Raw genomic sequence first — 15,478 nt, 5'->3', positions numbered from 1 at the left:
GTCCGCAATAGGCGGAGAGAGGCTGGACTGAAGGCTTGTAGGCCTGTTGTAAGGGTCCTGTGTTCAGGGACACCTTATTCAATTTCTGTTAGTCGCATGTCTGTGGAACTTGTTCAGTTTATGTCTGTTGTTGACTCTTTTTTTTAATTTGAATTTTACCCTCTTTTCTCCCCAATTTTGTTGTATCCAATTGTTAGTAGCTACTATCTTGTCTCATCACTACAACTCCCGTAAGGGCTCGGGAAAGACGAAGGTCGAAAGCCATGCGCCCCCTGAAACACAACCCAACCAAGCCGCACCTCTTCTTAACACAGCACGCATCTAACCCCGAAGCCAGCTGCACCAATGTGTCGGAGGAAACACCGTGCACCTGGCGACCTGGGTAGCGTGCACTGCGCCTGGCCCGCCACACGAGTCGCTAGTGCGCGATGAGACAAGGATATCCCTACCAGTCAAACCCTCCCTAACCCGGACGACGTCGGGGAGGATACATTACTGTAGAAAGTCGAAAAGCTGAGGACTGGAGAGGAGACCACTATGTGCTCAGATGCACAGAACGGGCGCAAAAACACGAAGTGGAGTGTATTGTCAGAGAAGGTTTTTAGTCAAACCTGACATTTATTATCAGAAAGAAAATCTCTGGAATAACTAACCTCTTTACAGCTGTGGTGTGACTGAGAGTCCAATGAGATTAAGTGTCCCTATGTGGTACTGGTATATTGGTCTGTGTTGTGTGGAGACCATTATTGAACCTTTCAGTGCTTTATTGGTTTTGAAGCAGTTTAGTCCAGGGTAGATCAACAGTGGATTATCATCATGGCTGCAATAACACATTTATACAAGGCGAGGGTTGGTGGTGAATCACTTCCACCTCTGTTAAGCTTTGTTTGCCCTAGACCACTGCGCCACCCTGAATCATGCAAATCCTTCTGAAAATAAAATAACTCAAATTGTAATGATTGTAATGGTCTTATACCCAATGGGTGAAATGGCCCACAAACACTATGCACATGTTTATGTACATAGATTGGGGTCTATTAGTTGAGTAGCATTTAGATAACTGGTCAGTAGTTTAATCAGATTTCAACCAAAAACCAGATCAACAAAAATAAGAGATCTTTGAAAAAGACAACTTAACCTGGTTGTGATTTAGTTATGTGACGTCCCGACCAGATTTCAACCAGAAAAATATGTCTTTATTACTTCATATGCCCACTGAGTATTTTCCAGTTTTCAGTGCTCGTGCTTCCTATCACTCAAGAGGTTATGTAGCAAGGTAAGGGGACAACAATGCCTGCTATGGACGTTTCCCAGTTTCTTTGAATGTTCAACATTATACTAAGAACACTTTTAAAGCCTCAAAAGACAAGATGATCCAACTTTCAAAACGAGTACTTTTTGTCTAGCCACAGCAGTTAACTAGCTAGCCAGGTAGCTGTTAAGCTCTCTAGCACATTAACTAATTTGTTTGTAAACCATTAACAAGCAAATTAGCTACCACATGTTCTTGTCAAAACTGTCAACTGAGGAGCTAGCAAGCAACACAATACGCCAAATAATAGTCTAAAAAGGTGGTTCGAAATGTTGCTTGAAATATCTGATTCCATGTGCTTTTCGGCTGTTCAGACTGCAGGAAAAATAACAGATTCAAATCAGATATGCAAATAAATGTGATTCACTTCAAACTGCTGATGTAAACAAAGCTTAACAGAGGTGGAAGTGATTCACCACCAACCCTCGCCTTGTATAACTGTGTTATTGCAGCCATGATGATAATCCACTGTTGATCTACCCTGGACTAAACTGCTTCAAAACCAATAAAGCACTGAAAGGGTCAATAATGGTCTCCACATAACACAGACCAATATACCAGTACCACATAGGGACACTTAATCTCATTGGACTCTCAGTCACACCACAGCTGTAAAGAGGTTAGTTATTCCAGAGATTTTCTTTCTGATAATAAATGTCAGGTTTGACTAAAAACCTTCTCTGACAATTTACTCCATTCCGTGTTTTCGCGCCCGCTCTGTGCATCTGAGCACATAGCGGTCCCCTCTCCAGTCCTCAGCTTTTCGACTTTCTACAGTAATGTATCCTCCCCGACGTCGCTTTCTTAGTGAAGTTCAGTGAACACGTTGAGGAGCCCGCTCTCTGTTGGATCCATGTGGCTTTGTGGCTTTACCTGGACTCACTACACACATTCTCTTTTCTGCCGCACCGCGGGACTCTCAACCACGGTTGGTGGCAAAATAAACAGACGTTGATTGAGAAGGAAGTGTTGATGCACAGTTGTAGAAAAGTGTCAACCACTAAACGTTGAGTTGTTAGAGGCTACCTGCGTATGCACTGCAGTGGAGTTCCTCTCTAAACTGGAATCAGCAGAGGATAAAAGAAGGATTAATCACAGAAGTGCACGATGCTGAGATACCAGACGGTCCTTTGGATTTTCTCATTGCTGTCTGTTGCAGCTGGATCCGATTTTAAAGCACGTAACTGCAGTGGGGTTAAAGAAGCTTCTATTGCAAAAGGCTTCAGCTTTGAAAATGTTCCTCTCCAACAAATGTCAGGTAAGAAAGGAATGATTTGAGTGCTGCCTATCAATACGTAGGCTAGGCTCTGTACACTATTCAACACAGTCCATAGTTGCACAGTGAGTAATATTATTGCATAATTACCCATATCGTCTGGATAAGAATTTGCTTTATGAGCGAAACTCATATACTGTATTATTCAAATTGTAAAGTTTAACTACCGACACTGACTGCTATAGGAGTCATTTACACTGAGCAAGTAAAAGTGAAAGAACATTTTGAAAACAGGTGCCTTTACACTACGAAGCACAATGATTTTATTGAGCGATTTAACTGCTCATTATGATAATGCACAGATATATATGTGAAAGTAGCCTTTATGTCGTTGTTCTGCGTGGAAGGCAGATTCAGATGAAGGCTATACTCACCTGTCATCCATAAAGTTGGGGTTGATGTTTATGTATGAAGGACATGTATTACGATATAAATGTAGCCTAATAATAATAAAAAAAAGTGATTCTATTTTCTAAATAATAATAATTAGCCTAGTACAATTTAACACCCACTGTTTTAACACTGTCCTTATCTAGGTTACTTCAACAGGATGGCAGTAAATATTTTTTAATATCCAACAATACGATCCCTCATAAATCAAACTGTTTAGCTATTTAAACTCAAAGTCGTCTAATTATGCAGATATTTAACAATAGCCAAGTGTATAACATTCCCATTCTCTATGCTTTCGTTCATTGGTTAAAAGTTCATCCTAAATATATCCACTACACTAAAATAGAATATAAGTAGTCCTTGACATATTGCTATTTTAATATTTGACTTAATAAAGTGATTTCTTTATTTCTCTAACATGCTGTATAATATGTAAATGACAGCAGCAGAATAATCCTGGTGGTGGTAGATTTTCTGTTGTGTCCAGTAGAGGTCTCTGTGTCTGCTATGTGCCTCTGTGTCGAAATAATGCATCATCAGGCATGCACTGGACTGATTTCTGTCCTGTTGATAACATGACAATGACACTGCCATGTAACGATCCCGCAGGTCGGTGCAATTCAATTTCCATTCAATATCCATTCCACTTCACATATGTGTCAACCATAGGTTAATGCTGGCATAATGCTATTATTATAGTTTTCGTAAGATGCATGTAAATATTATGATAACCAGCTGGTCTTCAGAAATATTTATATGGACTTTCCCTACTTCAGGCCATGGAGGCTTGGATTTCTCTGACCCACCCAAGTCAAGCTGTGGCTGGCTGGCTCAGTCAGAAACAACATTATTGCTTCACTGTTCTGATCAAGCATTCACAAGGGTACATTTGCGCAAGAGAGTTGTCAGGAGGAATGTTTCAACGATTTTGTGCAGGTATTGTTAGGTTCATGCATGAAGTGGATCAACATGTTATTTTCATGATGTTAGTTGTTTCCTCGTTCCCTCCCCTTATGAATATGCACTTGGTCTGCCCAGACCATTAATGTCATAATGGCTTAGATCCTATAATTCTGTAGTTACAGACAGAAATCTGGCACAGGTAAAAAAAAAAAAAAGGCTGCATATTTGATAACAAGCACACCTGTTCATAGACAGGCTTGAATAACTAACTGATTAAATCCCTCAGATGTAGGCACGCTCCTGTCGTTGACATCTAATCTCCAATGGATGAAAACCTCAGTGTCTCTCATCTCCGAGTGATGCAGCTGTATGGCACTGCTTTGATCACATCCCACATGGGCGTTGACCCCATTTGTCGTCAGGAATGGCAATGACTGCCTATGTGATTTATGCAATGTCAACACCTCAGCAGCGGATGGCTGAAGCAATTCATGTGTGTTTAGCTGACACAATTGTGTGCATATCCTTTGTTTATTCCTACTAGCGATGTTAACATTCCTGTGTCACGACCACCGCGTGTGCCTCATCTAAGATTCTTGTCAAGTTTCAATAGTATACAACCAGCATGCCAGTCGATGGAAAATGCTGATCTGAGTAATGCATGTTAAATTATTGAGGTGGGGGGGGGGGGGGGAAACAAGTCTATCTGCTGCATAATCTGTCGAGGTTGACATTTTCATTGGTGCGAAGCCAATCCTTAAAATATTTAACATGAATTCTAACCGTGAGATAGGACAGGTAACTCTATGCATTGCTTGCTTTTTTTGTTTGCCTCGAATCACAATGTGTTATGATTAAATCCTAGTCAAGGATCGTCACTGAATAATCGGTTGAGTTGAGATTTGTTGCATTTGGCCATTTCCCCAAGAGGAGGGCCATCAACCTCTAATTGTGGTCAAAAAGAGATGGGTGTGCCAGCACGACTTTGATGTCTGATGCCTTAGAGACTAAAGATGTTGGACATCATCAAATTAGATGTAAGGCACTGGAATATCCTTATGAAATCCCTTTGGCTTCATATTGTCCATGGTTCTACTCTTTTTCAGTGGTCTCTGATATACAAATGTGTGATTTATTTATTTATTTGACTCGGTAGGCACCATCTCAACCTTTTTCTATGTATCGCACACTTAGTTAGAATTCATTAGGGGTTTGAATATAACTTCATTGGAATGTAATGCCTTCATATAATGCTGCATTAAAACAGTATCAGAGGAACCAACTGCTGTCGCATATGCCAACATAAGAAAGTTGTCAATCATAATTTAGGCTTATTGAAGCTTTCTCAAAGCTACACTTTCAAGAGAGTCCATCCTACAGTTATGTGCATGCTACACCCACTCCTATCGTTTCAGACCAGTAGTTTATATTGAATGGCTGAGCTGAAGCAGCGTGTGTGGTCAGCATCAGCCAGGTCAGGTGGAATGTCAGCAGTGGTGTCAGCGTTATTGATAGAAGTGCTGCTATGAGTCAGTGCCTGCAGGCCCAGTTGGTACAGTAATACTCCGGGACCTGGCCTGTACATTCTGAAGAGTCCCTGGTCCAAGTTGTCAGCAAGTACAAGAGTGACTGAAAAAGTGGACTGGCTGTGGAGTGCATTGCTTTACAACAGGGGTGACAAACATACAGCCCACAGGCCAGACAAACTCAACATACGAACCTTGGTAGAAATTATAATGGACCGACATTAATACAGTTTCTTGACTGTGTCCAGCTCGCTAATAATCACCGAAATGAAAGCTAGACAGTCAAGAAGCATATAACGTTTTTAAAATAATAGATAGAGGATTATTTGTTGCAAAATTTGACAGAAAGGAAATATAACCAAATGCGGCCCCGGGGTAAAATGAGTTTGACACCGCTACCTTACGCCCTAAATCAGTGGACTGTCAGCGCAGCAAAAATTGTCCGGTGCTCCTCCATCTCCTCTACAAGTTCTTGCCCCTGTATTTAAATAAACTGTCAGTGAGTTCCTTACATACCGGCCTCCCTCATCCAATCCCATCAATGCCCTGGTGAAAGACTAGCCCTGCATGCAGGCTTGTGAAATATCTATCTCAGGTTCCATTTACTGACCCAATGAATTAACCAATACGCAAGACGAGACGCGACGACGGGGTGACTTGGAAGATGAGTCAAACAGACTGCTAGACCCTTCCTGGTAGATGTGTGTTATTAGGAACACAAGACACACACACACCCCCGAGCTGTGTCTGTGGAGCTTCTCAAGCTGTCCCAGCTCGACCCTATCATTTCATGTCCAGCTCAGCCTCCCTGTTCCCAGCAGTGGAATGAGACCGAAATAACGGTGCTGATATTTGATGTGGTCCATGGCTGCGTACACAAGCAGTCAAATTATCTCTGCTGAGCCGTGTAATGTGCACAGGTCCTCATCCTGACTTAAGTTGTGGAATAGATTGAAAAGGGCAAAATGGGAGCAGAGAGAATGGCCAAGTGAATCTGTTGGCCTCTGTGGCATACGTCCGTATTACTATGATGCATTGTCAGATTATGATGACCTCCCCACTGACACACACAGATGAGGAGAGGGATCTGTGAGGGGAATTCTGGCAAGGATCACATGTGGTGGTGGTTATGCCTCTGTATTTCAATGTCCAGCTGATGAAAAGGATGGTGATGGAATTGCACTTAATTGAACTGTTGGGATTGGCAGTGATTGAAATTGATGTAAATAATAGCAGTGGTGGCGGTTGTGGGGGTGGGGGCCATAGTCTGTTGATTTAATCGGAATGTTTCCTACCGTGACACACACAGGAGGTATCATCAGGAATGCCAGGGACCCAAACACTCATCTCTTTTTTTTCCATGCCAAAGTGGATTTCTCAAATGCCTCTTCCAGCTCCATGCGATTAATCATGCTCATGAATACTAAAATGGGCTGCATGATGGGGTTTCTCAACAGGAGCTCCCTCTCGGAGCAGGAGGAATGACTCTGGTTTGCCTGCTACTATTTCAGCCTCTCAGGGAGAACAACAGAATAACAGTGCAGTCGCTCAAAGCATATCAACAAGCTCCTGCAGAGTATAGACACTGGTGCTGCCAATATCTTTTGTCAAGAAATTAAGTTGACAAGAGGAGAGAGTTTTTTTTGTCCCCTTTTGTGTTTAGTTATTTTATATTTGATATAAATGTGCAATTGAGCATTTATCTTGCTGTGGATAATTCATCTAGGCTATTCCAATGTTCCTAGTTCATTCTTTGTTCCTTGTTGATATAACTCCCTGTGCGTTCACACTTGGTCCACTGTTTTGATTATCTTCCCACCAATACAATTTGCACATTTCATCACACGTGCCGTCAAACTAATTGCTGGAAACATGTAATGCATAGTTTCCATGTAAGCAGAATTATATTTGACTTGACAAGTGCTTTTTATCACAATGTGTTCAGTTCTACAATCTCTCTAGATACAGTATAGTGTCATTATAATTCAAGCCATAGAAGGGAGATGGATTTCGAGGCGAGAGCTTGGAAGATTAAATGCTAATTCCTATACCATTACACCCTTGTGATTGATTTTAGCACTAAGTGGGCTCTAGTTTTGAGTGTTGCCATTTTTCATATGCAGGCACATCTTTTTTTCTTTATGTTTAAGCCTCTCTGTACACTTCTTGATTTTAAATTAGTCTCTTAAAGCAATAAAGACTATAATTGCCTTGATTTTCAATGGCGATGGATAATAGTTTAAAAAACTTGTCAAGGTAAAAGTCTCTCCATGACTTTATTTTATTTTTTATTTTTTTCATTGTCCCTTGTCCCTGTTTGAACTTGAATGTCTTGACAGATAGTGTAGAATTGTGTGACGGTTTATTTTATTATTTTCATTATTATTTAAATGAGGCTTGTCAGCTCTCTCGTGTAATCTCAGAGAAGATGGCACACATTGTCACATAGGCAGGGCATCCTCCTTGGCACTAATAATGAGAAATTATGAATAAATAATACATGTCTGACAATCTCATCACTGTTGAATTAAGTGTATAGAGCATACACATTTACAAGAAATACCAATCATTCTCATGAGACTAAACAATAAATGTTTTAAAACGCAAGTCATCATTACTTTGTGTTGTGTGAAAGAATATCCTTTCGCTGTCAGAATGGATTCTAGGTCTTTAGTCTGTCAGAGATATCCAATTAAAATCTCACTGGATATGTTATTTCATTGATTGGTGATGTTAATATAACCTGGCATTAATATCTTGTTTGGGTTAGGGATGTTTTGTAGAAGATGATTTGATTGTAGTGATATGAAGCCTATGTGAAAGACCAATATTTTAGGAAATTGAAAGTCATGAATGATCACCTTTGCCCACACCAAATAAAATAAAGTAAACATGTAATTTATCACATGCGCCAAATACAACAGTGAAATGCTTACTAACAAGCCCTTAACCAACAATGCAGTTTTAAGAAAAATAAGTGTTAAGTAAAAAAATACATAAATAGAATATTTAAGTAACAAATAATTAAACAGCAGCAGTAAAATAACAATAGCGAGGCTTTATACAGGGGGTACAGGTACAGAGTCAATGTGGAGGCTATATACAGGGGGTACCGGTACAGAGTCAATGTGGAGACTATATACAGGGGGTACCGGTACAGAGTCAATGTGGAGACTATATACAGGGGGTACCGGTACAGAGTCAATGTGGAGACTATATACAGGGGTACCGGTACAGAGTCAATGTGGAGACTATATACAGGGGGTACCGGTACAGAGTCAATGTGGAGACTATATACAGGGGGTACCGGTACAGAGTCAATGTGGAGACTATATACAGGGGGTACCGGTACAGAGTCAATGTGGAGACTATATACAGGGGTACCGGTACAGAGTCAATGTGGAGGCTATATACAGGGGGTACCGGTACAGAGTCAATGTGGAGACTATATACAGGGGTACCGGTACAGAGTCAATGTGGAGACTATATACAGGGGGTACCGGTACAGAGTCAATGTGGAGACTATATACAGGGGGTACCGGTACAGAGTCAATGTGGAGACTATATACAGGGGGTACCGGTACAGAGTCAATGTGGAGACTATATACAGGGGGTACCGGTACAGAGTCAATGTGGAGGCTATATACAGGGGGTACCGGTACAGAGTCAATGTGGAGACTATATACAGGGGGTACCGGTACAGAGTCAATGTGGAGACTATATACAGGGGGTACCGGTACAGAGTCAATGTAGAGACTATATACAGGGGGTACCGGTAGAGAGACAATGTGGAGGCTATATACAGGGGGTACCGGTAGAGAGACAATGTGGAGGCTATATACAGGGGGTACCGGTAGAGAGACAATGTGGAGGCTATATACAGGGGGTACCGGTAGAGAGACAATGTGGAGACTATATACAGGGGGTACTGGTACAGAGTCAATGTGGAGACTATATACAGGGGGTACTGGTACAGAGTCAATGTGGAGACTATATACAGGGGTACCGGTACAGAGTCAATGTGGAGACTATATACAGGGGGTACCGGTACAGAGTCAATGTGGAGACTATATACAGGGGGGTACCGGTAGAGAGACAATGTGGAGACTATATACAGGGGGTACTGGTACAGAGTCAATGTGGAGACTATATACAGGGGGTACTGGTACAGAGTCAATGTGGAGACTATATACAGGGGGTACCCGGTACAGAGTCAATGTGGAGGCTATATACAGGGGGTACCGGTACAGAGTCAATGTGGAGGCTATATACAGGGGGTACTTACAGAGACAATGTGGAGGCTATATACAGGGGGTACCGGTACAGAGTCAATGTGGAGACTATATACAGGGGGTACCGGTACAGAGTCAATGTGGAGGCTATATACAGGGGGTACCGGTACAGAGTCAATGTGGAGACTATATACAGGGGTACCGGTACAGAGTCAATGTGGAGGCTATATACAGGGGGTACCGGTACAGAGTCAATGTGGAGACTATATACAGGGGGTACCGGTACAGAGTCAATGTGGAGACTATATACAGGGGGTACCGGTACAGAGTCAATGTGGAGACTATATACAGGGGGTACCGGTACAGAGTCAATGTGGAGACTATATACAGGGGGTACCGGTACAGAGTCAATGTGGAGACTATATACAGGGGGTACCGGTACAGAGTCAATGTGGAGGCTATATACAGGGGTACCGGTACAGAGTCAATGTGGAGACTATATACAGGGGGTACCGGTACAGAGTCAATGTGGAGACTATATACAGGGGGTACCGGTACAGAGTCAATGTGGAGACTATATACAGGGGGTACCGGTACAGAGTCAATGTGGAGACTATATACAGGGGGGTACCGGTACAGAGTCAATGTAGAGACTATATACAGGGGGTACCGGTAGAGAGACAATGTGGAGGCTATATACAGGGGTACCGGTAGAGAGACAATGTGGAGGCTATATACAGGGGTACCGGTAGAGAGACAATGTGGAGGCTATATACAGGGGGTACCGGTAGAGAGACAATGTGGAGACTATATACAGGGGTACTGGTACAGAGTCAATGTGGAGACTATATACAGGGGGTACTGGTACAGAGTCAATGTGGAGACTATATACAGGGGGTACCGGTACAGAGTCAATGTGGAGACTATATACAGGGGGTACCGGTACAGAGTCAATGTGGAGACTATATACAGGGGGTACCGGTAGAGAGACAATGTGGAGACTATATACAGGGGGTACTGGTACAGAGTCAATGTGGAGACTATATACAGGGGTACTGGTACAGAGTCAATGTGGAGACTATATACAGGGGGTACCGGTACAGAGTCAATGTGGAGGCTATATACAGGGGGTACCGGTACAGAGTCAATGTGGAGGCTATATACAGGGGGTACCGGTACAGAGACAATGTGGAGGCTATATACAGGGGGTACCGGTACAGAGTCAATGTGGAGACTATATACAGGGGGTACCGGTACAGAGTCAATGTGGAGGCTATATACAGGGGGTACCGGTACAGAGTCAATGTGGAGACTATATACAGGGGTACCGGTACAGAGTCAATGTGGAGGCTATATACAGGGGGTACCGGTACAGAGTCAATGTGGAGACTATATACAGGGGGTACCGGTACAGAGTCAATGTGGAGACTATATACAGGGGGTACCGGTACAGAGTCAATGTGGAGACTATATACAGGGGGTACCGGTACAGAGTCAATGTGGAGACTATATACAGGGGTACCGGTACAGAGTCAATGTGGAGACTATATACAGGGGGTACCGGTACAGAGTCAATGTGGAGGCTATATACAGGGGGTACCGGTACAGAGTCAATGTGGAGACTATATACAGGGGGTACCGGTACAGAGTCAATGTGGAGACTATATACAGGGGGTACCGGTACAGAGTCAATGTGGAGACTATATACAGGGGGTACCGGTACAGAGTCAATGTGGAGACTATATACAGGGGGGGTACCGGTACAGAGTCAATGTAGAGACTATATACAGGGGTACCGGTAGAGAGACAATGTGGAGGCTATATACAGGGTACCGGTAGAGAGACAATGTGGAGGCTATATACAGGGGGTACCGGTAGAGAGACAATGTGGAGGCTATATACAGGGGGTACCGGTAGAGAGACAATGTGGAGACTATATACAGGGGGTACTGGTACAGAGTCAATGTGGAGACTATATACAGGGGGTACTGGTACAGAGTCAATGTGGAGACTATATACAGGGGGTACCGGTACAGAGTCAATGTGGAGACTATATACAGGGGGTACCGGTACAGAGTCAATGTGGAGACTATATACAGGGGGTACCGGTAGAGAGACAATGTGGAGACTATATACAGGGGGTACTGGTACAGAGTCAATGTGGAGACTATATACAGGGGGTACTGGTACAGAGTCAATGTGGAGACTATATACAGGGGGTACCGGTACAGAGTCAATGTGGAGGCTATATACAGGGGGTACCGGTACAGAGTCAATGTGGAGGCTATATACAGGGGTACCGGTACAGAGACAATGTGGAGGCTATATACAGGGGTACCGGTACAGAGTCAATGTGGAGACTATATACAGGGGTACCGGTACAGAGTCAATGTGGAGGCTATATACAGGGGGTACCGGTACAGAGTCAATGTGGAGGCTATATACAGGGGGTACCGGTACAGAGTCAATGTGGAGGCTATATACAGGGGGTACCGGTACAGAGTCAATGTGGAGACTATATACAGGGGGGTACCGGTACAGAGTCAATGTGGAGGCTATATACAGGGGGTACCGGTACAGAGTCAATGTGGAGGCTATATACAGGGGGTACCGGTACAGAGTCAATGTGGAGACTATATACAGGGGTACCGGTACAGAGTCAATGTGGAGGCTATATACAGGGGGTACCGGTACAGAGTCAATGTGGAGACTATATACAGGGGGTACCGGTACAGAGTCAATGTGGAGACTATATACAGGGGGTACCGGTACAGAGTCAATGTGGAGACTATATACAGGGGGTACCGGTACAGAGTCAATGTGGAGACTATATACAGGGGGTACCGGTACAGAGTCAATGTGTGGGGGCACCGGTTAATCGAAGTGATTAATATGTACATGTAGGTAGAGTTAAAGTGACTATGCATAGATAATAAACAGAGAGTAGCAGTGTAGAAGAGGGGTCTGGGTAGCCCTTTGATTAGCTTTCCAGGAGTCTTATGGCTTGGGGGTAGAACCTGTTAAGAAACCTTTTGGACCTAGACTTGGCACTCCGAGTCTAGGTCCATTGTCTTGACAATTTATACGGCCTTCCTCTGACACCGCCTGGTATAGAGGTTATGGATGGCAGGAAGCTCGGTCCCAGTGATGTACTGGGATGTACACACTACCCTCTGTAGTGACTTGCGGTCGGTGCAGCTATAAAACCTTTTGAGAATCCGAGGACCCATGCCAAATCTTTTCAGTCTCCTGAGGGGGAATGGGTTTTGTTGTGCTCTCTTCACTACTGTCTTAGGGTGTTAGGACCATGATAATTTGATGCTGATGTGGAAACCAAGGAACTTGAAGCTCTCAACCTGCTCCACTACAGCCCCGTCGATGAGAATGGGGGCGTGCTCGATCCTCCTTTTCCTGTAGTCCACAATCACCTCCTCTGTCTTGATCATGATGAGTGAGAGGTTGTTGTCCTGGCACCACACAGCCAGATCTCTGACCTCCTCCCTGTAGGCTGTCTCATCATTGTCGGTGATCAGGCCTTTCACTGTTGCGTCATCGGCAAACTTGATGATGATATTGGAGTCGTGCCTGGCCATGCTGTCTTGAGTGAACAGGGAGTACAGGAGGGGATTGAGCACACACCCTTGAGGATCATCATGGCAGATGTGTTGATACCTACCCTTACCACCTTGGGGCGGCTCATCAGGAAGTCCAGGATCCAGTTGCAGAGGGAGGTGTTTAGTCCCAGGGTCCTTAGCTTAGGGATGAGCTTTGAGGGCACTATGGTGTTGAATGCTGGGCTGTAGTCAATGAATAGCATTCTCACATAGGTGTTCCTTATTTCCAGGTGGGAAAGGGCAGTGTTGAGTGCAATAGAGATTGAATCATTTGTGGATCTGTTGGGGCGGTATGCAAATTGGAGTTGGTCTAGGGCTTCTGGGATAATGGTGTTGATGTGAGCCATGACCAGCCTTTCAAAGCACTTCATGGCTACAGATGTGAGTGCTACAGGTCAGTAGTCATGTAGGCGGATTACCTTAGTGTTCTTGGGCACAGGGCTATGGTGGTCTGCTTGAAACATGTTGGTATTACAGACTCAGTCTGTAATAGGTTGACAGGTTGAAAATGTCAGTGAAGACACTTGCCAGTTGGTCAGCACATGCTCAGAGTACCACGTCCTGGTAATCCGTCTGGACCTGCGGCCTTGTGAATGGTGACCTGTTTAAAGGTCTTACTCACATCGGCTACAGAGAGCGTGATCACACAGTCGTCTGGAACAGCTGATGCTTTCATGCATGTTTCATCGTTACTTGCCTCGAATCGAGCATAGAAGTAGTTTAGCTCATCTGGTAGGCTTGTGTCACTGGGCAGCTCGTGGCTGTGCTTCCCTTTGTAGTCTGTAATAGTTTTCAAGCCCTGCCACTTCCGACGAGCGTCGGAGCCGGTGTAATACGATTCAATCTTAGTCCTGTATTGACGCTTTGCCTGTTTGATGGTTCGTCAGAGGGCATAACGGGATTTCTTATAAGCTTCCGGGTTAGAGTCCCGCTCCTTGAAAGCGGCAACTCTACCATTTAGCTCAGTGCAGATGTTGCCTGTAATTTATGGTTTTGGGTCTGGGTATGTATGTACGGTCACTGTGGGGACGACGTCATCGATGCAAATATTGATGAAGCCAGTGAGTGATGTGGTGTTCTCCTCAATGCCATCAGAAGAATCCTGGAACATATTCCAGTCTGTGCTAGCAAAACAGTCCTGTTGTTTTTTTAAATGTATCTGTTATTTTACCAGGTAAGTTGACTGAGAACACGTTCTCATTTACAGCAACGACCTGGGGAATAGTTACAGGGGAAAGGAGGGGGATGAATAAGCCAATTGTAAACTAGGGATTATTAGGTAACCGTGAATGATTTGAGGGCCAGATTGGGAATTTTAGCTAGGACCCCGGGGTTAACACCCCTACTTTTAAGTAGTGCCACGGGATAAGTGCCACGGGATCTTTAATGACCTCAGAGAGTCAGGACACCCGTTTAACATTTCCATCCGAAAGACTGCACCCTACACAGGGCAGTGTCCCCAATCCCTGCCCTGGGGCATTGGGATATTTTTTAGACCAGAGGAAAGAGTGCCTCCTACTGGCCCTCCAACACCACTTCCAGCAGCATCGAGTCTCCCATCCTGGGACTGACCAGGACCAACCCTGCTTAGCTTCAGAAGCAAGCCAGTGGTATGCAGGGTGGTATGCTGCTGGCTGTTTAGCATGGGCTTCATCTGATCACTTTTTTATTGACCGAGTCAATGGTGCTTCCTGCTTAGTTATTGCTTGTAAACAGGAATAAGGAGGATAGAATTATGGTCAGATTTGCCAAATGTGGGGCAAGGGAGAGCTTTGTACACATCTCTGTGTGTGGAATAAAGGTGGTATTGAGTTTGTTTTCCCTTTGGTTGTACATTTAACATGCTGGTAGAAATGAGGTAAAACTGATTTAAGTTTCACTGCATTAATGTCCCCAGCCACTAGGAGTGCCGCCTCTGCTCATTGAGTGCGGTCTTAGAGCCAGCATCGATTTGTGGTGGTAAATAGACAGATACGAAGAATTTAAATGATGAAATGAAATATAAATGAGATACTCTCACTCAGGCGAGCAAAACCTTGAGACTTCCTTGGATTTCGTGCACCAGCTGTTCTATCCTGCCAAAAAAGCATAAAACCCACCAGCTGTATGTTATTCATGTCGTCGTTCAGCCACGACTCGGTGAAACATAAGATATTACAGTTTTTAATCTGCCACTGGTAAGATACACGTTGATTGTACGTTGGTTAATAGGACAGATGGTA

The 15,478-nt window shown here is 43.9% G+C and overlaps 1 protein-coding gene across 2 annotated transcripts in view; it reads left to right on the top strand.

Annotated features, from left to right (window-relative positions):
- The first annotated feature begins 2,069 nt into the window (after positions 1 to 2,069).
- LOC115109701 (glypican-6-like) overlaps positions 2,070 to 15,478 on the top strand; it is a 120,614-nt gene continuing 107,205 nt past the window's right edge. For both annotated transcript variants that reach the window (XM_029634959.2, XM_029634949.2), the window contains exon 1: positions 2,070 to 2,570. In XM_029634959.2, coding sequence (XP_029490819.1) covers positions 2,420 to 2,570 — 151 coding nt within the window. In that variant the 5' untranslated portion in view covers positions 2,070 to 2,419. The remainder of the gene's footprint in view (positions 2,571 to 15,478) is intronic.

The sequence above is a fragment of the Oncorhynchus nerka genome, linkage group LG3, assembly GCF_034236695.1.
Source record: "Oncorhynchus nerka isolate Pitt River linkage group LG3, Oner_Uvic_2.0, whole genome shotgun sequence".
NCBI classification, from domain to species: domain Eukaryota; kingdom Metazoa; phylum Chordata; class Actinopteri; order Salmoniformes; family Salmonidae; genus Oncorhynchus; species Oncorhynchus nerka.
This window is presented reverse-complemented; position numbering and strand designations above follow the sequence as displayed.